At 33.2% G+C, this 24208-nt stretch overlaps 1 protein-coding gene across 7 annotated transcripts in view; it reads left to right on the top strand.

Moving 5' to 3' along the window:
* LOC123706665 (piezo-type mechanosensitive ion channel component) overlaps positions 1-24208 on the top strand; it is a 55104-nt gene that overhangs the window by 16822 nt on the left and 14074 nt on the right. For 2 of the 7 annotated variants that reach the window (XM_045655970.1, XM_045655974.1), the window contains 30 exons: positions 331-562; positions 1581-1779; positions 2640-2839; positions 3466-3614; positions 4066-4209; positions 4323-4392; positions 4960-5084; positions 5679-5868; positions 6270-6449; positions 7050-7219; positions 8121-8253; positions 8681-8908; positions 9331-9569; positions 11301-11486; positions 12184-12373; positions 13052-13203; positions 13604-13767; positions 14555-14602; positions 14857-14901; positions 15439-15554; positions 15957-16082; positions 16784-16889; positions 17354-17511; positions 17953-18032; positions 18470-18637; positions 20067-20211; positions 21332-21448; positions 21779-21945; positions 22213-22377; positions 23804-23920. In XM_045655970.1, the coding sequence (XP_045511926.1) occupies positions 331-562; positions 1581-1779; positions 2640-2839; positions 3466-3614; positions 4066-4209; positions 4323-4392; positions 4960-5084; positions 5679-5868; positions 6270-6449; positions 7050-7219; positions 8121-8253; positions 8681-8908; positions 9331-9569; positions 11301-11486; positions 12184-12373; positions 13052-13203; positions 13604-13767; positions 14555-14602; positions 14857-14901; positions 15439-15554; positions 15957-16082; positions 16784-16889; positions 17354-17511; positions 17953-18032; positions 18470-18637; positions 20067-20211; positions 21332-21448; positions 21779-21945; positions 22213-22377; positions 23804-23920 (4509 nt within the window). The remainder of the gene's footprint in view (positions 1-330; positions 563-1580; positions 1780-2639; positions 2840-3465; positions 3615-4065; positions 4210-4322; positions 4393-4959; positions 5085-5678; positions 5869-6269; positions 6450-7049; positions 7220-8120; positions 8254-8680; positions 8909-9330; positions 9570-11300; positions 11487-12183; positions 12374-13051; positions 13204-13603; positions 13768-14554; positions 14603-14856; positions 14902-15438; positions 15555-15956; positions 16083-16783; positions 16890-17353; positions 17512-17952; positions 18033-18469; positions 18638-20066; positions 20212-21331; positions 21449-21778; positions 21946-22212; positions 22378-23803; positions 23921-24208) is intronic. The other 5 variants (XM_045655977.1, XM_045655976.1, XM_045655972.1 and 2 more) reach the window with 5 other exon arrangements.

Genomic DNA, 24208 nt, shown 5'->3' on the forward strand with positions numbered 1-24208 from the left:
TTGCATACAAAATCCGATACATTTTTGACGCACAGTTTAGAGAATTAGAACTACACCAAAGAGTGTATTATAGATATTTTCAATTGTATGCACGTTTCACTTTTAATGCATTACAATAATGCCCATACAAAAAATGAGATAGCTGGAAAAGATTGGAAAATAGTAGCGTATGTACGACACATGGAATAATTTGGAGGTTTTCACTCCATTGGAAGTCGTGTACTGATATAATATATAATAACATAAAGGTTATGTAATCCTTATTACAGTACGAATACAGGCTATTTTTATTATTATTAATGCCACAATTGCATATATTCACTATTCCAGGTCCTCATATATAGCAACAACAATAACAATGATGGCGTGGAGTATAATGTTCCATTCGTGGCTGACATTCGTGTTTTTGATGTGGGCAAATATAGTCTGGCTCTGCCAGGACCAGAGGTCCTTTATGCTGAAAACCAGTCCAGTTCTGGTGGTATACGCCATGCTGCTACTTCTTGCTCAGTATATTTACGGAATGGATTTGACTGATAGTGAGCTGCCGTCTAATATTACGGTTAGTACGTTTGCTTTAAGTATTTAAGAAATTTACGGAATTGAAGATTAGTAGGTAATCATAATATAGATTTTTCATATCTTTGAAATAAAATAGTAATGCTGAACTTACATAAATTTTAGTATCAAGGCGACCGGTGGCCTATATGTATTGTGTCTGTATAACAATTACTCGCCTGTAAAATAGTTGGCATTTTTCGGGTTGCTAAAACCCGGGTTGCGGGTCGGGTTCTTAGGGTGATTTCGGGACATTATTTTTTTTTTAATCCCACGAATCATTGTATTGAAGTGTCGAAGTAAGCCCTCAGAAGACGCACCATTCTTGCCATTACCAGCAGCCGTCTGGACAATGATAGATTGTACAAGAGTAGCAATTACATACTACAATCTCACATACATTTGAATCCACTAAATGATATATATTGCAGTGTTGGCCTAGTGGCTTCAGCACGCGACTCTCATCCCTGAGGTCGTAGGTTCGATCCCCGGCTGTGCACCAATGTATTTTCTTTCCATGTGCGCATTTAACATTAGCTCGAATGGTGAAGGAAAACATCGTGAGGAAACCGGCTTGTCTTAGATCCAATAAGTCGACGGCGTGCGTCAGGCACAGAAGGCTGATCACCTACTTGCCTATTCGATTAACAAATGATCATGAAACAGATACAGAATCTGAGGCCCAGACCTAAAAAGGTTATAGCGCCATTCATTTCTTTTTAAATAATATATATTACGTATAGTTATTAAGACAAAACTAAACAGGAACAAAGAACAAACTAAACTAAAAAGGGATACATGGAAAAAAAATTTTTCACATGAATCGCGATAATTTAAGATCAGTCCCCCGTCATCGTATTTACATATAAGTATAATTACTACGAAACAAATTAACCGTTTTTTGTTACCTATATAGGAATGTCCAAGAAGTATAATCATCTTGGATCATAGGTATTTCTAAAACAAAACCTATTAAAATGAAGTTGATCTGTTGATCTTATACTGGTTAATTCATATTTTAGGAGGTCAATCTCGCCCAAATAGGCCTCGGCAGAGTGGACGGTGAGCCGTGTGTGCCGCTTTTGATAAAATCGATCTTCACCTGCATGTTTTGGGTGACCCTGCGCCAGCGCATACAAGAGATCCGACAGAGGAGACAGTCCTCAGCCATTACGGATATTGCTGCACCATTACAACTTACTGTTTCTACTGCAGCTAGTGGTAATGTTAATTTAATTAAATAGTTTTAAAAATATTTTTCGGCAAGTGTACTTATTAATTCGTTATATCAATATAGCATTATTATAAATAAAATTAACTGTTTAGGAATTCCTTTAATTTTTTTTTTTACTATTATTAAAATCCGTTTATTTATAAACTAAACAATTTCAGTTTGATGAATGACCCTATGGGGTCGTTCAAGTATTACGTAAGCACTATATGAGGAGGGGGGGGGGGGGTTGATTTTCTTATTTGGTGACGTCAACAGTACTTATTTACTTTTGTACACGTGAAAACGAAATGCATTTTCGAGGATTCTTACAAAAAATTAATACGTTTTTTTTTAATTTACAGTCCAAAAGACTCTAGTGTAACTTTTAAATATATTTTGCACGTGTACAAGTTTAAGAGCTAAAAAATTGTATTGTGTTTCTTCCCATAGGGTTGAATATTTATTTATACCGTCAACTTAATCAATATTTATATAACAGGTCTTGCAAATGGTAAAAAAGTTTTAAAAATTTGCATTTACACACAGTCCAGTTTTAACATAACTTTACACGAATCTTTATAATCGCAATGAATTTATTATTCACATTTTAATTTTAAACTTTAGTCCAATTACTGAATACATATCAAACCTATATAGGAAATATACATATGTATATTTCCTTTATAATTAAAATAAATCTACAAGGTTTTCCCTTTTTCCTCTTTACCTTGAATCACATCACAACATCATCATGATTTTGCACCTACTGTATAACCTATAATAGCAATAAAAATCCTCTCTGAAAGAAGAACTATGCAACGCTACCTGTAGCCATGCTGTCGCACTCTTAATGTTATATCTGTTTCAGCACTTGAAGGAGAACGAGAAGAAGAGAGTCGCTCGCGTCTCTTACGAGCCTTGGGTGAATGGCTGCGCGCAGTCTGCGCCCGGTACTGGATATACGTGGTGGTCATCATGCTTTTCGTAATTGGCATCACTGGTGATCGAATGACAATATTCAGAATTATTTATATGTTCCTATTCCTTGGGTTTATACTTATGTTCCAGGTAAGATTTTTGTAAACATAATCTAACAAATTTTCGTCATTAACTGTTTAATACTGTTAGACTCCTGCTGTGCACCAATGGATTTTTTTCTATGTGCGCATTTAACATTGGCTCGAACGGTGATGGAAAACATCATGACGAAACCGGCTAGCCTTAGACCCAAAAAGTCGTAGACCCAAGTAGCGTGTGTCAGGCACTGAAGGCTGATCACCTACTTGCCTATTAGATTAACAAACGATCACCAAACAGATACAGAAATCTGAGGCCCATACCTAAAACGGTTGTAGCGCCATTAATTTTTTTAACTGTTTATACAAATATACGTATTATAATAATATTTATTCAGGCATATAACTAATAAAAATATCTTGAACCTCGGCGATGTTCCTCATAATGTGTCCAAACGTAGGGCTGCCACAATTGTTCTTCTCGTTACAAATATAATTTTAAGAGATATCAAATATAAAAATCTTTGTTAATTTAATTGAAATTTCCAGATACTAATGACTCTGTAATTTATTGATATAATTAATCTAGATCATGCCTTTACATAGTTAAGGGTTACATTTCTGTTGTGTAACGAAGCGACAAAAAGTCTGTGTTTATAAGAACCTATTTTTTTCCAGATAAGTTGGTACTTGTGGCGAAAACTGATGTATATATTTTGGATAACTGTGATTATATACTCTATGATCAATCTTATACTCATATATGTGTATCAGTTTGATAATTTCTCCAAAATGATTGAGACCTACCTCATGATCAACGAGAGATTGTAAGTTTGAAGACGTCTTTCCATTGTATTTGGTCAATTGGCTAAAAAAAAATATATTTTTATACCTGTTTATAGCAATTGAATTCTTAACAATTTGTGTGTGCTTTGTCATTTTTTAATTTAGTAAACAATTTTAAAAAAAATTCTATAATTTGTTTTTTGATTGGTTCGATCAAATTATCGAGATTTACCATTTTTGTATTTACGTCTATACGTTATAATTTAAATAAAAAAATGTATCAATTTCAGCCACATCTTGTATCATCAGTGTTTCGTGCAATTTTATTCAATAACAGTATTTTATACAGATTTTAGCCTTTCGTTAGAAGGATATGCTATTCGAACCATTATTTTCGTTCATTATATATCTGAAAGTGTTTATTTGCATATTAGTAAACGTATGGAAGATATTTATCGCTGATATTTTTGTTGTAAAACTGTTCTCTTACAGACAACACGACCTCGGCCTAGACACATATCACCCTGCCGACTTGTTCGTCAAATTATTGACGCCCACTCTTTTCTTGATTATCACTATTATGCAAGTCCATTACTTCCATAAGGACTTCATGGCTCTATCAGATCCTAGGACAAGGTATGGTAGAAGATGTAAAGTTATAATTATTTTATATATACTGTGTATATACTGAATCAGAACATGTATCCCTTTCCATATCATGTAAAAAAAATATTAATTAAAAATTTCAGAACGAATAGTTTAATACAACCTGAGTCAAGTCGACCAAGTAACGCTGGTGCCTCCACGATGAAAGACGATGTAAGTATGTTGCCAGATTTAACTGAGTTTATTTCTATAAATTATTTAAGTGATTTTCTTTGAAATGGTATGCTTTTTCAATGCGATGGTTTTAAATATTCGACAAAAAAATTGTGTCTAATGTTTAACTGACATTTTGTGGGTTCAATATGTCTTTTAAGAGTAACTAGAGTTTCGAGTTTTGGAAAACAAATTCATTTTTTTTTCTATAAAAGTAATTTAACTTTGTTTCAATAACTAATAAATAACAAACCTTTTTATTTTCCTTTTTAAAATAGTTGGTAGTTGCTATATTACAGTAACAAAAAATATTGATTTTTGTTCATAAGTTAGCTTAGATACTGTTAGTAACATATATACATATATCATTTATGTATGAATTAACAGGAACCCCAGTTTGTGTAAAGGTCTTGTGCTATGGAGTGTCAGTTTATGCCAGCTGATCTTTTCAGATCATCTTCCCAATTCAACTTTTTACAAAGATTTAAATAAATTAACACGGGCTTGAAAGTCGTAAACATCAATAGACTGTAGATCCTTTAATGTCTCGTGTGTGGTTTTCTATAGCTACCAGCGCTACCATCTGAAGAAGAGAGGGAGTTACGAGAAAGACAGTCTCCTAGCGACACTGAAGCCGAACACTCTATTGGCACTTCATCTATTCCTCCAGCAGCTAAACGATCTTTACACAGGTGAGTAATATTATTTTTTTCGTTTGTTTTTTTCATCAAAAAATTAAAAAAATTAATCTCACTGTTTCCAAGAAAACAATTTAAATGATTTATTTCTAAAATTTGCAACTATTGTGAAAGATTAATTATTATTAGACTTTAGGCAGCTGATACAGTAAGTATCTTTTAAAGGGATAAAATCAAATCAATGGTGTTACAACCTTTTTTAGGTCTGGGCCTCAGATTTCTGTATCTGTTTCATGATCATTTGTTAATCGAATAGGCAAGTAGGTGATCAGCCTTATGTGCCTGACACACACCGTCGACTTTTTGGGTCTAAGGCAAGCCGGTTTCCTCACGATGTTTTCCTTCACCGTTCGAGCGAATCTTAAATGTGCACATAGAAAGATGCGTACCAATGGACTCAGCCGGGGTTTGAACCTACGACCTCATGGACGAGAGTCGCACGTTGAAGCCACTAGGCCAACACTGCTCCTTCTAAAAGGATACATTGGCTTTTTGTCCCCTTTTTACGTATTTACGTATATGATTACGGAAAATATTAAAATAATTGCCAATTATAGTTGTTTGCGTAAAATAAAGTAATTTTAACAGAAAGTCGTCCCGCTCATACGCACCTACAGTGACTGAGAGGGGTTCAATAAAATTCCGGCCATGGCTCTCTGCTACATTTTCTCGTCTACGAGAAACATATTCCTGGTGGGTAGAGAAGGCCTTCATATTCCTGGATATACATGTCATCAAGATTCTCTTCATATCACTTATGTTGCTGTGTGTTTTTAACGTAAGTATATTTATATAACGTGCTTCTATTCTTTAATTTAATCTAATAAAAAATGTATTTGATTCCTTCAAATAAATAACGGAATGTTTAATCGCAAATACGAAAGTATGGCAAATATATTCATATATTGTAATACTCAGAAATTTAAGACAATGTATGGTGTACAACGGTCATTGGACTTTGACAGCTTGAAGTGTCAGTTTTTACTTGTCTATGACTGATATCTATTTCTGTAGCAATTCCGGCTTAAAGGTCTCGTTACCAGGCCATAGAATCTAAAAAAAAATACTTCAAAACAAGGAAGCTCGTTAATAAGGAAAATAACGCAAAAATCTTTTCCGTATTTTATACATACGTTAAATTCAATATGTTTGTCTTTAATAGTTGTTTATTTATTTCAGCCATGCGCCATGCACGTGCCTATAATGATATTAATTGCGCCAGCGCTTTGGTTAAGTTCAAGGAAACAGCGGTTCTGTATGCTCGTCATATCAACTCTAATCAGTGTATATTTGATGGCGAAAATGGTTTATCAAATTGAATACATCAAACATTCTTTCTTTGATGTCAATTGTACTTCTGTGAGTATTGTTTGAAATAGCCAATTTATCACTTTAACAGGATATAATTTTTTTCTTTCTTCAATTTGTGTAAATATCAATTACTTCAAACAACGCAAATAAAAATAAATCCAATTCCATTAGTCTCAAATCAAGGACGAATAGATGACGGATAGGACGGCTTCTTGATTTTATCTGTCTTAATACTTGATATTACATCACGCTATTTTTGGAGATTCTTGACCCCCCCCCCCATGAAACGCGCCGTAAAGTTTCTGTATCCTATAGTAAAACGTTTAGTGGCCAACCCCAGTGACTCTTTATACCTAAAACTTACCATTATGTGTTGTAAAGTACTGGAAAGTGGAAAATAATAGTAACAATAACGCGATATTAAATCCCCGCACCGTATCGTAACGTTTTACAGGAGGACCCCCCCCCCCCCCCCCTACGAAATTCGTTACGTAATACTTGAACGCTCCTTTATGTCATCACAGCGTAAACACAATTTGACAGAAAGACGAAAAATTATATCAAAGAGTGCAATTTGGGCTATATCTAGAAATGATCTTATACTTATATTCAAGAAAGATTTTATTTATATTGATAAATTATTTTCAGGAAGGTGAAAATAATACAATGAATATGACGACATATAATAATGCGGAATGGCTCGGCTTCTATAAAACGTCGGCAACGAAAAGTTTAGCGGCTTTATTAAAGGGCTATATTGCTCTCATTGTTTTGTTCACTTTCTACTCCTTGGTCACATATCGGCAACAAGTGCACAGGTATTTAGATGATTTATTTAAAAAAAATTAAAGATAAATTAAATAGAATAAATTTATATATATATATATCTAGATTCGGGGATAATTCTAATGTAGAAAGATTTTTAAACTGTTTTAAACGTGCACCTTACTTAAACTTACTTAACCCACAACATAGATGCTCCTTGTAGCGTAAATTTTGTCACAACCATATTTCTGATAAGAATAAAGTTTTAATTTAAAAATAATAAGTATTATTATAATAGCCTTTAATTCAGATACATTTAAAGACGTTTCTATTTCAATCTGCTTTTAGTGTATCTGTGTGCCCTTATTTGGCAAAAGCCTCCTGCAACTCCCGCGATTCCTTTATGCCGTATGAAAAAGAGAGACAAATAAAGGTAGTATTTATTTGTCTCTCTTTTTCATTTGCTATACTTTGGGCTGGTGCACAAGATATAGCACCTAAACTGGTGTTTTGTACTTTTTTGCTTCACTTTTCCGTTCCTCTTGCCATGTGCCTCGCCCATTTCCACTTCAGTTTATTTATTTTTATTGTATGATCTGTTACCTGAATTGTTTTTCTTAAAGCTGTATTCTTTATTTTGTCTATTCTGTTCTTCCCTATTATACATCGTTCCTTCGATGACACACCATGTTCAAGTTTGAGGTCCATATGTTTGTACGGGTAGTATACAAGTATTGACGAGCTTTCTTTTAATTACCTTGCTCGTTTTCTTATTTTTCATACCTCCTGTAAGCTCCCAAAAGCTCTTCCATACTTTTGCTATTATTGTGTCGATTTCTTTTATCTATTACTATATAATTATATTATCTAACTATAGTATCCTTTAAAAACTAGACTGACGATCGGCCTTTGTAAAAAATAGTATTAATATATTAGTAAATGTACTATTTACAGGGAATCGGGAATTCTACCAAATACAAAAGACAAGCTAATGTTTCCCGATATAACACGAAACGAAGCAGACAAAGATTTAATACATTACATCAAGTATTTGTTCAATTATGGCTTCTACAAATTTGGTGTTGAGGTAAGATAAAATCATAAAAATAAATCGTATAATAATTAAACATTTATAAAATTCCTGTGGAAATAATTATTTTTAAGTAACTTATTGTATGAAGGTATTCTTCTCATTCATTCATTCACTGTCTCTGACAGTTGGTTATGCTTTTATATGATCGTGGCTTCTGAAGTCAAAGTTAAACTTTTTTGCTGGACGGAACAAAAATCATATATATGTAATTAAAGATCTATAAATCTACTTAAATATAAAAGCGCTGCATCCTGGCCTTAGCCTCAGATAAACCAATCCTTGTATAAAACATAGAAAACCATTAATCATGGTTATTATTAATAATTATCTAACTTTAACATGTAGTTATGAATATTAATAATATATGTTTGCATTTTTATTATATTTTATTTGAATATCATCATGTTTAATCTCATTTCAGATAACTTTAATATGCCTTATGGGCGTGATCGGTTCTCGTATGGACGTATACGCAGTTATATACTCTGCGTGGTTGTTAGCGCTCGTGTCTATTCGAAGGAAGCAATTAGCTAATCTATGGCCGGCATTTACAGCATTAATTACATTATTAGTGCCATTACAATATATGCTAGCTGTGGGATTTATGCCCCAATTTTGTATACAGTATCCCTGGAGTGGGGAGGATCAGGTGAGTAACTCGTAGAACATGGGTTCGTAATTGGGAAACCTAGATTTAGACGGCTTGTCACTTTGTCTATAAAGAATGTGGAGACGTAGATGTATGTACGCTATATCTCTATATTATAAAGTTTAGTATACAGTATCACTTATTGAGATCATGTTTCTAGCAATTAATATTTTTGTAGTGTTTGCCTTCCGTAAGACTTACATACAAACATCTTTGTTTGTATGTACTATAGGCATTATCCCGTTAGTGTAAAAACATAATACACACCTAACTTCCAACAGATATTTGTAGGATAACTGTTTTTTGTATAATGGTATTTGGTGGAACCAGAGCATGTAAATTACGCATTTATTATAAAACGAAAGTTAAAAGTAGATCCTAGTTTTAAATAATAAGTTCATTATTGGTCATTTTATTTTCAGCAAATGAAACATGTACGGAACTGGCTGTTCCTTCCATATACAGCAGAACCGCCTCACGCTGTAAAATTAATATTTGACTTCTTCCTATTAATGTTTTCTGCGCGACAGCTAAAAGTTTTTCGACTAGAAAAGTCCCATGGAGATAATTATCCTGGTGGGTCCAACAGTGAAGATATAGGAAAAGACTGGGAGACACCTAACTTTGTCAATCCGGTACCAGATTTTCTAGGTTATGTTGGGTAAGGTTTTCGATTTTAGATGTTTTTAATTTTATTTAATAAGTTACTCTATATAGTGGCATCTTCTGATTTTATTATTTATTTTGTTTTGCAAATTGTTTTTTTTTTAAATATATATACTAGGGGACCGGACGGACATTGTCATGAACCATATTTAAAGCGATTAGGATATTAAACAAATAATATAATCAAACGAAAAATAATTCGGATGGTTCAGACTGGGAATGGAACCCAGATCGTTTGGTTACGTGCCAAGCAGTGGCGTAACAATAGGGTCAGAGCTGGCAAAATGCCACGGGCCCCCGACCCACGAGGGCCCATGCCCAAGAGGCCGGGAGCTCAAAAAATTGTTATTTTTATTTCATAATAAATGTATGCAGGTTTCCTTTACCGAAAAGCTAGCGAATAAATGAAGGAATTGAGATATTATGTTCTATGGATGAATGCAATACGCATCGGGTTATCGTGGGACTACGAACCATTCCCTCTAGCCTAAGAGAGGAGTTATTATTGTGGCATTAGTGGGACATATACAACTCCAAATTTATTAAAATTAAACTGAGTACAACGTGACGATTTTTACTGATAGGGCTCCATTAAAAGAAATTGCCATGGGCCCCAGATGGTATAGTTACGCCACTGTTGCGATATAAACTTTATTAACTTGAGATATAAACTTTATTAGATTGAGATATTAACTTTATTATATTGAGATATTAACTTTATTAGATTGAGATATTAACTTTATTAGATTGAGATATTAACTTTATTAAATTGAGATATAAACTTTATTAACTTCAGATATTAACTTTATTAGATTGAGACATAAACTTTATTAACTTCAGATATAAACTTTATTAACTTGAGATATAAACTTTATTAGATTGAGATATTAACTTTATTAGATTGAGATATTAACTTTATTAAATTGAGATATAAACTTTACTAACTTCAGATATAAACTTTATCAACTTAAGCAATAAACTTTATTTATTTGTGATATTAACTTTATTAGATTGAGATATTAACTTTATTAGATTGAGATATTAACTTTATTAACTTCAGATATAAACTTTATTAACTTGAGATATAAACTTTATTAGATTGAGATATTAACTTTATTAGATTGAGATATTAACTTTATTATATTGAGATATTAACTTTATTAACTTATGCAATTAACTTTATTAACTTGAGATATAAACTTTATTAACTTCAGATATAAACTTTATCAACTTAAGCAATAAACTTTATTTATTTGTGATATAAACTTTATTAATTTGAGATATATTTATTAAATAAACTGAGTACAACGTGACGATTTTTACTGATAGGGCTCCATCAAAAGAAATTGCCACTGGCCCTAGATGGTATAGTTACGCCACTGGTGCCAAGAGCACTACCAGTTAAGCTAACGAAAATTCGTACCTGAAACCAGCTGTTTGGTTACAGTATAGATTAATATACTAGATACCGATTGCAGCGCCATCTACCGGGCTGATTTGTCAATCTAAACCAGAGCGCCACCCAAACGCATAGAAAAAAATCATTTAAATTGGTCGAATCGTTTAAGAGAAGTTCATTGACATATACACGTATAGTAGAATTGTATATATAAAGATGTTTTTGTGATTTTTTTATACCTGCTTAGTGTTTTACTTTTTACTTCATAGTAGCTTAGGATAGTTATGCAAAAAAAATATTTTATTTACTATTGACTTTTTTTTTTAGAACCTGGTTGGATGTGATTAAGCGAATGGTATTCCTGGGAATGTTGTGGGTGACTTTAGCTATTATGTTCATGACGGGAACGAACCGTGTGAATTTGTTTTCAATGGGATATCTTATTGGATCTTTTATATTCTTATGGCAAGGAACTGACTTCTACTTGCGACCAAAGGAAGCTATTCTGCAATGGTAAGACTATAAATATTCTTTTAATATTTATTTTTTTATTTACACCTTATACAAAAAGTGGGTTACATAAGTTATTAGGCAACGGGCGGCCTTATCGCTAACAAGGGCCAGGCAACCCTTGTATGCAACAATAAAAAAATAAACACCTATTGAGGGTAAACGACAAGAAGTGCATAAATAATTATCAAAAAACATTATAAAATAAGATGTAAATTACGAGGCTTAAGAAAAGTTATCAAAAAAAGGTTATTATAAAAATTAAAATCGTCTTATATCAATTGGTAAGGAGTTCCATAGGAGGATACTTTGCACAGTCCTTATAATATATTTTATAAGGACTATAGATGTAACAGACATTTAACGACACATACGTTATTGCATGTTTCCATATAACTTTTAAGAAGTTGGAAATGGAACTATATTTAAGAAAAACACTTTTTGAACGGATTAAAGCTATGTATTATTTTTAAAACTTATAGTTATTTACATAATTTTAATTTTTTTTTCCGACGAACTATATTTTCCCAAAATTTCTACTACATAGAAAGCAAGTGATAATCACTCATAGATTTTAAATTTGTATTGTATTTTTTTTTTCATTTATCAATTATCAAACATAATTAATTAGCTTATAAAGATTTATGTAGGTGATTTAGGATAATCAATTACTTAAAGGTTTGTGTGGAACTGTTCATAGGTGGTCCTGGTTGGTGCGTTACAACGTATCTGTAGTGGTTATCAAAGCAGTTCTGCAAATCCCTGGATGTATGTTCAGTCGTGTGATGCAAGACAACGCGTGCTGGCTCGTACAATTACTTGGTATCGGATGTGTGGATAAATTTGCTGGAGGGAATATTGCTCGCTTCCTCAAGATGCATTATGACAAGGTACCTATGCTTGTGGTGTTCGGTAAAAGACAACATTTCAAAATTGGCCATAGACTCAAAAATAATAGAAAGGAATTTACATACGTCTTAGATGTCTATCAGCTATAACGAAAAAAATATTACGATAATATTTGTTAAAATGTTAAATTTCATATAACTTTGCAAACAAAACATCTTCGATCTAAGTATTTATAGTTTAAAAACAGTTCTAAAGTTTATGTAGTTCTAAATTTCCTGAAAATACTAAATCCTTTTTTTATACCCATTTTATTTTATGAATGTTGACTGTGCCAGAGAAAGAATGGAATTGAGATGGATTAGTTTGTGTGGTGTAACAGTGCGTAATGACGGATACGAAAGGGAATGCTTACGTGGTTTGGACATGTAGAACGAACAGATGATAAGCAGTCAAGTATATCGGATATACAAGAGAACCGTGGATTGTGAAATCGGGTTGTGCCTTGTCGCACCAAGAAATACTAGAAAAGGGAAAGATAAAAGTACCTATAACTTATGAGCATGTATGCCATGAAAGTGGAGGCAAGAGAAAGCGGAGATCCGTGGTCTCTACCTACCGCTTCGAGAAAATAAAATATTGTATTACTCAAAATTTTATCTTAAAGCGATTTATTTGTTAATTAATTGCGTATTAATAACGTTGATTTGTATATTTTCAAGGATTCGGCATGTTCTGTACCTCAAGAGGACATCGGTCTAGCTTGGGATGGAGTTTGTTTCGCGTTTCTTATACTTCAGCGACGGTTGTTCCACAGCTATTACTTCTATCGAGTTATAGATGAGAGTAAAGCTACAACGGTTCTTGCGTCCAGGTATTTTCATAATTCGGATTATATTTTTAATCATTGCATTTAAGATATTAAAGAATTAAGTTGATTGCCCCAGCCTTTTAACTAAATTATTATTTTTTATTATTTTATTATTTAAATAAATTTAAATTTCGTGTAGATACCCCTCTAGATACTCCAGGCTTCATACCATTTGTCTCTCCTTTCAGAAGGATGAGTTTTTAGGCAAAGCTCGTCGATATCCAAATTGAACGACCTAGGTCTGGATATCTCCTAAGACTTTTTATTTTATTTTTCTTGTACCAATGTATCAGTAATCCGTGTGTTGGGAAGCTATTATAAAGAAATTCTTTCTTCCACAGACTTAACATATGATCGGTAAAGGTCATTTCATATAAAGTATTTTTTTTATTTTTTATTTTAGGGGTGCAGAATTAATAGAAGAATTAAGACAGAAGCAGATGTTAATTCAAGAAGAGCAAGAAGTAAAAATATTAGAAAAAATTAAAGTGAAAATGGAAAGGATAAAAGCTAACCAGAAAAAAATTCAAGGTGTTATGTCTAAAGAACCGGTTCATCATGATGCAGGTATGTTTTGGATAAGAATTATATAGTATGTCCGACGTATGTCTTCGACATTATTCCTGTATTTTGTACAGGAAGTATCAACTGTCTTCTATCATAGTCAAGGAAACTAAAACATAAGAAGTTGTCTAAATTCGTGGGATATTGAATCTTAATAATAGAACTGAAATTACACCTTAATTTGATTGAATCTTACTATCAATACACAAAATATGTAAACTTTTGATATTATTACCATGCGACACCCAGAAGAGGATGAAGAGACTCAAGAGGATGACACGGATCGTGTACCTCTGGAGCGCGGGGAATCAGACGCGACGGTGCGCGGATTTCACACTCCTGATAGCCCCCGTTCCCCCAAAGGGTTTCATACCCCTTTGACACCGACTCCCCGTCATTCCCCCCCTCGTACACCCTCACCCCCACTTTTACCACTTCCCGCCCTACCCGCTCCTCCTTCACAACAAGGGCCGCCATCCCCGTCATCAGCCCTTATGACCGTATCCCTCGACGCTTATCTCGAACCGAGACGCATTTCCTTCGAATCGCCCCCTTCATCAGAACTTATCCCCAGGGCCCAAAGTCCGGAAGAGTCCTACCCAGTGTTTTCCCCTCCTCCCATCCGCCGCCGTCATACACTAGCTAGCCCGCTGCTTCAGAGGACATCTATCATATCCCAGTCGAGCCGCGCCGAACCGAATTCGCATCATACGTGTAACTATTGCAACATTGGATGTAAACTCATGTAAATAATGTATAGCAATGGTTTAAATATTTTTATCTACTTTAGGAAGCGCTGACGGATCTCAACATCGACTATTCACAAAACGACATGAAGGTATTGTTAGAGAATTACCAGTCTTGTCCCTAAACTGTCTCTGGAAGGTGTCTTAAAATCCTTATAACACATTCATCGCCCCTTGCTAAAGGATATTGTGACAGTCTGTAATTTCCTAAAATAATTTTCAAGACAACGCTTCTGTGTATAACATACTTGTCTGGGTTCTAATTGTCTTGTCTTGAAGGGCCCAAGCTAATATGCTTAGCTTCATCTGGTGTGAGAATGGTGTTGAGTTTTGTCTTTGTTCGTAGTTCGCGACAGGCCCCGGTACAAGCCGCCAACCAGTCATCAGAAGGGTAAAGTTTCGAGTTTCGCCTAAAATTGTCTTTGCGTTACTAACAACTTGTGTTCGCAGCTTATGCGTTAGAGGTTGTATTTAGGCAAGTTGCTCGTGAAGGAATTGGCGATGGATTGACATTTAGAGATTATAAATAATGCACTTTCATTGAGCAATAAATGTTGTGCTTGTCAAATTAACGCATGGTATGCACGAATTAACTGGGTTCGCACGCTGTTTTTGTTTTTTTTTATTGCTGTGATTTGCTTGTTATTTTGAGTGAATTTGGTAACTATTTGTTTATATAATTATGAAGTAATTTAACTTAGAACTTAAATAAATATAATAAACGGTAAACATATCGAAACAATATATATAGTTGATTGCTAACGATTTTCTTTCGTAAATATGGGTTATTGAAATATATTAAGATTTTGGGCTTTGGGATTGGACAAAATTATTGTTAACAATGTATTTCCCAATGCCAGTTGTAAATAGCTTTGGCTTATAGCTATTTTCGAACTGGTATTTGTATTAAAAGCAAATTATTATACAGCCGTGCGCTCTGGTGACTACTATATGTTTGACGAGTTCGATGATACTGATATACACCTGAAGGAGGACGAGTCCAGTTCTGATGAAGACGCTCCTAAGGAAATGGGCCTAGGGAAGGTAATAACTTCAATTTATGAACCACTTTTGTAAAATGTGACGTCATTTTGGTAATTTTACGGTGATGGTAACTGGTGGAAATAATAGAGGATAAAAATGTATGGTAATGTGTTCAAGCCTCTAATCATCGAATCATCGCTGCATTCGTGCATGTATATAGAATATGTTTAGACATATTTTAGACATATGCGAATCTGAATGCATGCTCCCAAGTAGGGGCTGGGGCTTTTATTGGGCTTATGGTGACTAACATCGTTTTAAATACATAGTTTTTTAGACAATTTATTTAAGTTCTGAACAGATATTAATAGTTGGACATTCAAACCCTTATGGGCACGTTCATAAGTTTTGAAGGCATACTAAAAAGCTATGTATAAGGCAAAGCAATGTGGGTATTGTTAGTTGCTGTCGACGGCGATAAAGACGGATTTGCGTCGTGCCGTGTCGCTGAGGCGTGCGTCTGCGCCCGTTCTAAGGGACGTTAGGAGAACGTCCTATCCGGCACACCCTGAATCCTATATGGATGAGGTAATTTCAAATTCAAAATTTCAAAATTTCTCAATGTGTGATTTTTTTCTTCAAAATTTTTGTTCTGCTGCTCGTTTATTTCTTCATTCTATTAACATTTTCCAAGTAAATAAAAAATTTTGCTATCTGAAACACGTACGCAGTTCTCGTTCGTTTTAGAAAAAAAATCTAAGACCAACAAGACACTATTCTCGAAAAATTAATTTTTCGTATTGAAGTTATGCAGCAATTTTTGGGATATTTAACACACACACACACACTTTTGTTTATTTTGGTCAAACAATTATTTATTTATGGGACATAAACTAACATTGTATTTATTGCGAATTTTTAGTATAAAGTATGCTTTGCTTTTATTTGTTGTTTAGTTTAAGATATGCTTGAAGATTGTTTTGAAGGTATGTTATTAGTTGTTCATGTTATTGGTTGGTATATGGTAGTTTCTTATTTCACTAGTGTTATTGTTTTATCCTTCACAAATTCCTTTGAAATTTTATTGTAGCTGAGTAATTTTAACTGAAATTTGTAAAATGTTTTTCTAAATATTCTACGGATTCTTGTACTGTAATTTATAATTATATCACATCTATATCTTTTTTTCATATAGGTAACATATGAAAAACGATAAAATTATGTCCCTTCTATTATTGAATAATCCCTCTGGACTTAGGAATACTTAAATCAATACCTTCACATAATAGGTGCGTCCTTTATCGTCACGGGGTGACGTGAGACGGGACGACGATCCATCAATGAGAGACCGAGCTGGTCCATCATCAGACTTGGATGAATTTGCACCTATGCCCGGTTAGTAATCTTTCAAATATGTCGATATTACGATGAAATTTTTATCACCATGCCTCTGTCCATCATAAATTTAAAGATAGCTCTCTTAGAGTCTACACTGTACAGTATTATTGTACTTACGTCGGCCAATAATTGAACACAGTAATAATAGCAATACACAGTTCTGACACTTAAATACTTTTAATGTGGTAATTTAAAAAAAAATGATCTCTTAAAATGATCAGAATTTTATAATTATGCAGTCACTGCAATTAAGACCAATTTGATCATAGGCAGTTCAATTATTAATTAGGTTGCCTTAATAAATTCGTAACATTAATCTATTTCACATTACATACATTCAAAAGGGCTTTAAAATTACATATTGTGAGCCTAGAAGACTAAAAAGAAGTAAAAATTTTATTGTGTTAATGAGAATAAAGTTCTGGAAACATCTAACCGCAACTTTTTTTTCTTACTTACAGAAACCGAGACTTGGATGGACAAAATTAAGGGATATCTGGACACGGCCGGTGCGTTGGTATCTAGCTTTTTGGTCTCCCTCACTCGGCATCTTATGAAATACTCACGGGACTACAGATATGTGTCAAGAACTTTATCTGTTGAGAAGAAAATTTTGAAGGTTAGATATTTTGTTGACGTGTTTGACGTTGACTTTTTGTACTACAGCTAAGTTTAATCATTCGTAAATATGACAGGTTATGGATACAGTATCTCTAAATTTTTATACTTTTCCGAAATCAATTTTAATGGAAGACATCTTTCCATATATGACGAAACCTTTCTTTAATTTAATTTTGGTAATATTATGTGTACATCGATAACCTTTTTCTTTGGAGTATACAATAAAATTATAAAAATTACGCTGGTCATTTACAATTATTGTAAGAATATTAATGTTATTTTGTTATTTTTTATAAGTGGAACAGTCCATGTCTAAACACAGTTTCAGTTTTTTTGTTCAAGATATAGGTATCCGCGCATTATTATATAATTTTGATGTGTATTTGAAATCAGGTTCTAAATAAGCTTTTATTACCTAAAGTAACACTCACAATTTCAGGAAAAAGAAGGATTCGGTATTGGAATACGTGAAGGGTCGCAAATGATTTGGGAGCCAATGCCAGAAATATTTGTACATCAGTACGTATAAAATTATTAAAGAAGTCATTAAAAATTTAACAAAAATGATCATGTAGTTTAGTAGTATCAAGTAGTTTATAGTACATTGAGTAATGCCTAGAAATTGTTGCAATAGTATAGTGGTCTATAGAGTAGTGTTTCTTGCATGCCGCATTGTAGAGAAATGGAACGTTCTAGAGATAATTTGCTTAACACGGTGGAGGATACTGGGTGTGTATATACTTTTTTTTATGATTAATAACTGTGATTTTTGTGAACTTATAAAGGCTATTAACCAACCGTCTGGTTTTTTGTTCATACATAACATTTGAGTCTAAAATGAATATTTCAAATCAAAATCACCAAAAAATCCTGGCAATCATTTTCTTTAATAATATTGTCAGTCAGCCCTCAAAAGTAAATTCGTCGTGGGTGAGTAAAACGAATGGTATTTCCAGCCGTAAGTTAAGCCAACTAAGCGTACCGGAGATTCGTATATTGGCTCCAAGTATGGAGAGGGGGTTAGACAAGCCGAGTCCCGCCATTTCGCGACGCGAGTCGAGCTCCGAAAGTGACACAGAGGATGACGAACACGATAGTGTTTTTAGCTTGCAAACTACTGAAAGGTTAAGAAAGTGTACTGTATGAGAAAGATCGCTACCAATAAATTCTAGAATATTCGTCTTCTCGATAATTTGAAGAGCTATTCAAAATTATCATAATTATATATAAGCAGTTGACATAAACACAAAAAAATCGACACTCCTGTAATTCTTTTTGCGAATCGGCTTCCAGTGGAGCTCTTTCTTAGAGAACGACCTCCTTAAAAGCATCTAATAAAGGTCGGCAACGGCAACTAACATGGGTTTCTATGGTTTCCGGCAGCTGCCTTTTGCGGGTGTTTCGTAAGCTCGTTTGTCCCCTTATCATATAAAAAAATGGAAATGGGAAATTAACTCAGTACTGCTTAAGTTTGTAAAAATGTATTTATTTTAACACGAAATCATAAACAAAAAAAAATATAGATAAAAAAGATTCAAAATTTCGATAATAAATGCTTTATATTATTGTTTACTCAAAAAATTAACTATGATACTTAAACACAGTCCTTACCAGATAAGTATTTAATAATTCACCAAAAATATTTTAAAAGGTTTGAAACTTATTTGTTAGTAGCGGTCTTACTCTTAATAAAAGTTAACAGTACAATTTTTTCAATATATATGTCGTCGCTTGTTCAATGTTTCTTTATGTTTTCACTATTCATTTGTCATTTTATGTAATTAATTTATCAATGTTCCGGGATTCAGGTAAGTTTAAAAAGAAAGTTTTATAAATAAATGGCATTATCGAATGACTATTTCACAACAATTTTAAATTACACCCATAATTGCAGAAAACCACAAACACACACAAAGAGTTTATTCATTCAAAGATTTTAGTGTCACCACTTACACTATATGATGGAGATATGTAGATGTACATTCAATTTCTATTATCCTTGTATATTGCGCGTAAAGTTTATATGGAGTTAAGATTGTTCATGCATAATTATATCTGGTTAGATAATGCCAATTAAAGTGTTTGTTTTAATTTTGTTATAACTTATAAATGGCCAATGGAACGGTCTGAAATACAACATTTGTTTCTAACCCTTAACTCGTTAATGTTATTTAAGAATTTTTATGGTATATGTAGGTAAATTTTTCTTTATTTATTTACAGAAATACATATATTATCTTTAAATATATATAACTACGTACGGAGTTTCTCTGTTCTTCTTCTAATAACCTTCTATTTAACCATGCTTCTAGTCAAAGTATATATTAAATATTTTTTCGTCGCCTTATTTCGTAACCATTGACGTTTTACTAAGAGCCGGCAAAAATTCCGGACTTAGTAGGACTCTTTTAATAAAATAGTTATGTAACTGTTAAAACATACTAAAGAAATATACAGCATTTGTGTTTAAAATTGGACAAAAAATGTGCTTTTTTGTAAATATCTGTTTCGTTCCAAGTATGTATTTTTATACGTTACGCGTTATTTTTTCAGTAAGGATCTCACGACGTTAGAAGAACAGGATGACTCTATGTTCAAACAGGATAAATCGCCTTTGGTTCATCTGTGCTACGCTTTGTGGTTCGCTGTTTTGGCACATACGGACATAGTCTGTTACATCATGGTCTTTATAAATCAGGTAATTTATATTTGAATAAACGATTCCAGATTGTTTCCACTTAATTTACTACATATATACGAAAACACTTTTTTAGCGTATTGAAGCTATGTATTATTATAAACATATAATTATTTTACATAATTTTAAATTTTTCCCGACGTTTCGCGTGCTTTACAGCGTGCGTGGTCACGGTGACTGAAGACAAAATGTGTTGAATGTCAAAAAGTATCACAGCTGTAGAGAAAGTTGTATTATCTGTATTTATTTCCCCGGAGTTGGTATCGACTAAAAGATGACGGGTTTTTGCAGAAATTACTTAAGTTAGGTTATTAAATAAGTTTATAATAATACACAGCTTCAATTCGCTAAAAAAGTGTTTTCTTTAAATGTGTATAAGTTATGTTAACAAAAGACAATACTATATATAAACAGTTACAAAATCTGTTACGACATCAAAGGGACTATTTATATATTTGGTCCTAAAATCGATACTCGTAACAGCTGATGACGTTGTTATTGAGTACCTAATACTGTATCAAATAAAATTATAATAAAAATGCTTTACGTACATATGATTATTATTTTTCTACATTAACAAAATCTTATATTTTTTTATAAGGCGGTCTAAATCAGCCACGATCAACTGTATGTTGTTCTAAAGCTTGTCGTCGTAAACGGTTTTGACTCTATATATATAGCTAATGAATTTGGCGTTCACTCTCGGGAATTAAGAAATAAATAACGCCCCAAAGCATTCTATAATGCCGTAAATATTTTAGTTGTATAAACATACAGGGAAACTGCGTTTTGCTGTGTTTCTTCGATGGTCCTGAGTACAGGGACTTTAACCTCGCGGTGGAGGATAAAGGACGAGATTTGATATATAATATATTTTTGACAACCCTAGCTACCTCTAATCTGGCAAAATTGGTCGTTACATTTTCCCTTTAACTAATAAACATTGCGTTTATAGTATTGTGTCCCTACAGTCTACCAGTTCTTATTGAAAATATGTTTCAATATTAACAGTTACAAAAAGCGGACTTTTTTTTACTTTAAATACCTCATTTTATCAAAATTAGTAGCTTAGCTCGAGCTTAGTGTCATTATAAAAATGTATTTATGGTTTTTCTTTTAGATTCAATCAGCAACAATTCTTTCCATACCTCTTCCGTTGATGGTGTTCCTATGGGGAACTCTGACAATACCGCGACCGACCAAAACATTTTGGGTTACACTTATCGCGTATACTGAGGTGAGTTTAACCCACGTACACGTACATATGCACATGTTTGTGCAGACTAACTATGCGTTCGTTCGTTCGTTCGTTGGTGGCGATGGTGCGTTCAAACACCGGCCGTGCGATCCCTATTTCTTTTTACACTACACGATTGTGGTAGGAATGTGATTTCAACCATAATTTTCTAACAATTATAATATATTGCCAGTATAAGATTAAGAAGATTAGTAAGATTTAGAATCAAACTACAAATGTCTTAGCAATACATTTGTAGCACTAAGTCCCGTCACCGCATATTAACCTATTATTTTTAATACAGACTTGATCTTTCTTAATTATTTCCAGGTAATCGTGCTAATAAAAAGTATGTTCCAATTCGAGATTCTACCGTGGAATCAAAAAGCGATACCGGCAAATATGCCGTTCACAGCTCCACGAATTATTGGTATCGAAAGGAAATACAATTACGCCCTCTACGATTTGCTACTATTGCTTATCATATTCTTGCACAGGTATTGAAAGAGTTCACTTAAAAATATCTTTGATTCGCTCAACCACAATTCGGGTCGGGCTTTATTTGTCTTTTATTCAATGCGTCTTAAGACTGAAAATAATTTTTCATACGCAATTTTTTTTTAATACTTTTATGGTTTTTTTGAATGAAAAACAGTTGATAATGCTCTGGTGCTTCTTATTCTAGTAGAAAGCGACGATAAAATTGGTGGAAAATGACTACTAGTTGAGACGTTGTGAGGTACAATGTATAAATTGGTTTCCAGGTTCATGTTAAAATCCTTAGGTCTTTGGAAGGAATCTTCTCCTGATATAGAGCTACAGGAAGATAAGGAGTATCCTTTGAGCGCCGAAGATACTCAGCTCCTGGTGGAAGGTCGAGGCGCTGAAGTTGGACAGAAATATGTCAAATTGCACGAAAAAATTGTCCCGTGAGTTGACTTATGTGTTGAAAGATGTGTGACTTGGCGGAAATTTCACGAAGTCTTCGGGGGTTGATTGCTAAGTTTGTCCATTTTTTTTAGGAGTTTAGACACATTTGTTTGTTAATGTCAAACTAATATTTTCATAACAAAACTTTAAAATCAATTTTTATAATAAAAAAATCGGAAGGAAAAAATATAATTTCGCTTACGAAAGGAATTTGTCAAAGTTATTAAAGATGGATCACAAGAGTAAAAACAGAAGTAAATAACACGATATAACGGCGAAGAAAATTTACCACCGACTTTTTAAAATTTTGAGTTTTTGACAAAATTGCTGATACACACTTTATTTAATGTATTTAGGCAGTTTAAATTGTGTTTTTATATCCAATAAAACATTTGTTTAAAACGACATTAGATAGGACAAAAATGGAACTTCTAGTAGTATTAACAAAAGAGTAAAAATAAACTATATATGGACAGACAGAGGTTCTGGGAAGCGGCTTACACTGGCTATGCTGCGGGCTTCACTTGATGCCGCGATGTTGTAAATATCAGTTTTATTTGGTAGTTTTATGTCATGAAAATTAGTTAATCACTGTATATAGTTATCGTGTGACAAACGATGTAAATGGTAGACCAGTTATAAATCAATAATGTAACTAAAACTCAATATTTATACATCTTCTGTACAGCTATTTGGTAGTTAGAAGTTATTATATATAGTCCATACACTTATGTTGTTATAATGTGCTATTGTTACTTTAATACGGTTTGTATTAGTGGTCTTCAAATGTAATACCATGTTTGAGATTGTATATGTAAAATAAATAAATATATGAAAAGAAAAATGTAACTAGGGTAGGATTTAGAAAGAAGACTGGGCGCTGTTGCGAACAAAAACATCATTCCTCTTGACGATCATGTGATTGTACCGTTATGTGTGGCGACACGTACGCGGAGGGCGGAGTCTCAGCGCGACCAGCGTACAGTTCGCGCCAACTGTTCAACTGTCCAACGTACTGTTCGGTTATCCGGAATAAAAACGTTTTAGTTGTAGGTTACGGGTTGTATGTATTTTTGTATGCTGTATAATAAAAAAATTGTATAGAAAATTAAAAATAAAATTTAGGGGTGGACCAATCCTTACATTTACTTCTGTACGTCAAAAATGTATCGGATTTTGTTTGACATACGGATGTCATAGTCTTGTCCTGAATCTCACACTAAACATGTCTAAGGTGAGTAAATTGCTTAGCTAGGTTCAATAGTAAAGCGAAGCTATAGTAGGTTAGTTAGTTAATTTAGTATTGTATATCTGATCTACCAGGTCTTGAAATAAGAATAAATAATCTCCGATATTTTTATTTCGAATCATTTTTATATGCTATACGTACAAAAATTTTGCCAATTAATATATGTATGTTCATAGACAAAAAGAAAGTGAAATCAATGGGACGTTCAAAACGAGTATCGACAATTTGCCGCAAATTAAAGATCGCGCTGATGATGAACCGGGGCCCTCTAAAGAACTTGATGATGAGTATAGGTAAGTTTATTCATTAGTTTTGATTCGTTTAATAGTTTACATTATTTATCATATTAAACAATGTTATTTATATTAATTAATTAAATTCGTTATTCGTTCTTATTTTTTAAATGTGATATTATCATTTGATACGTAATCCAAAATTTTACTAAGATATCTAAGACTGACGCCACCATTGTGACTGACAGAAAATGCGAACAAAATTATATTCTACGTATGCATTATCGTACCTACACTATAAGAATTATTATTAATATTACAATCTGTAATTTGTACCCTTAGCAGAAT

This window comes from Pieris brassicae, chromosome 3, assembly GCF_905147105.1.
Source record: "Pieris brassicae chromosome 3, ilPieBrab1.1, whole genome shotgun sequence".
Classification (NCBI taxonomy): Eukaryota; Metazoa; Arthropoda; class Insecta; order Lepidoptera; family Pieridae; genus Pieris; species Pieris brassicae.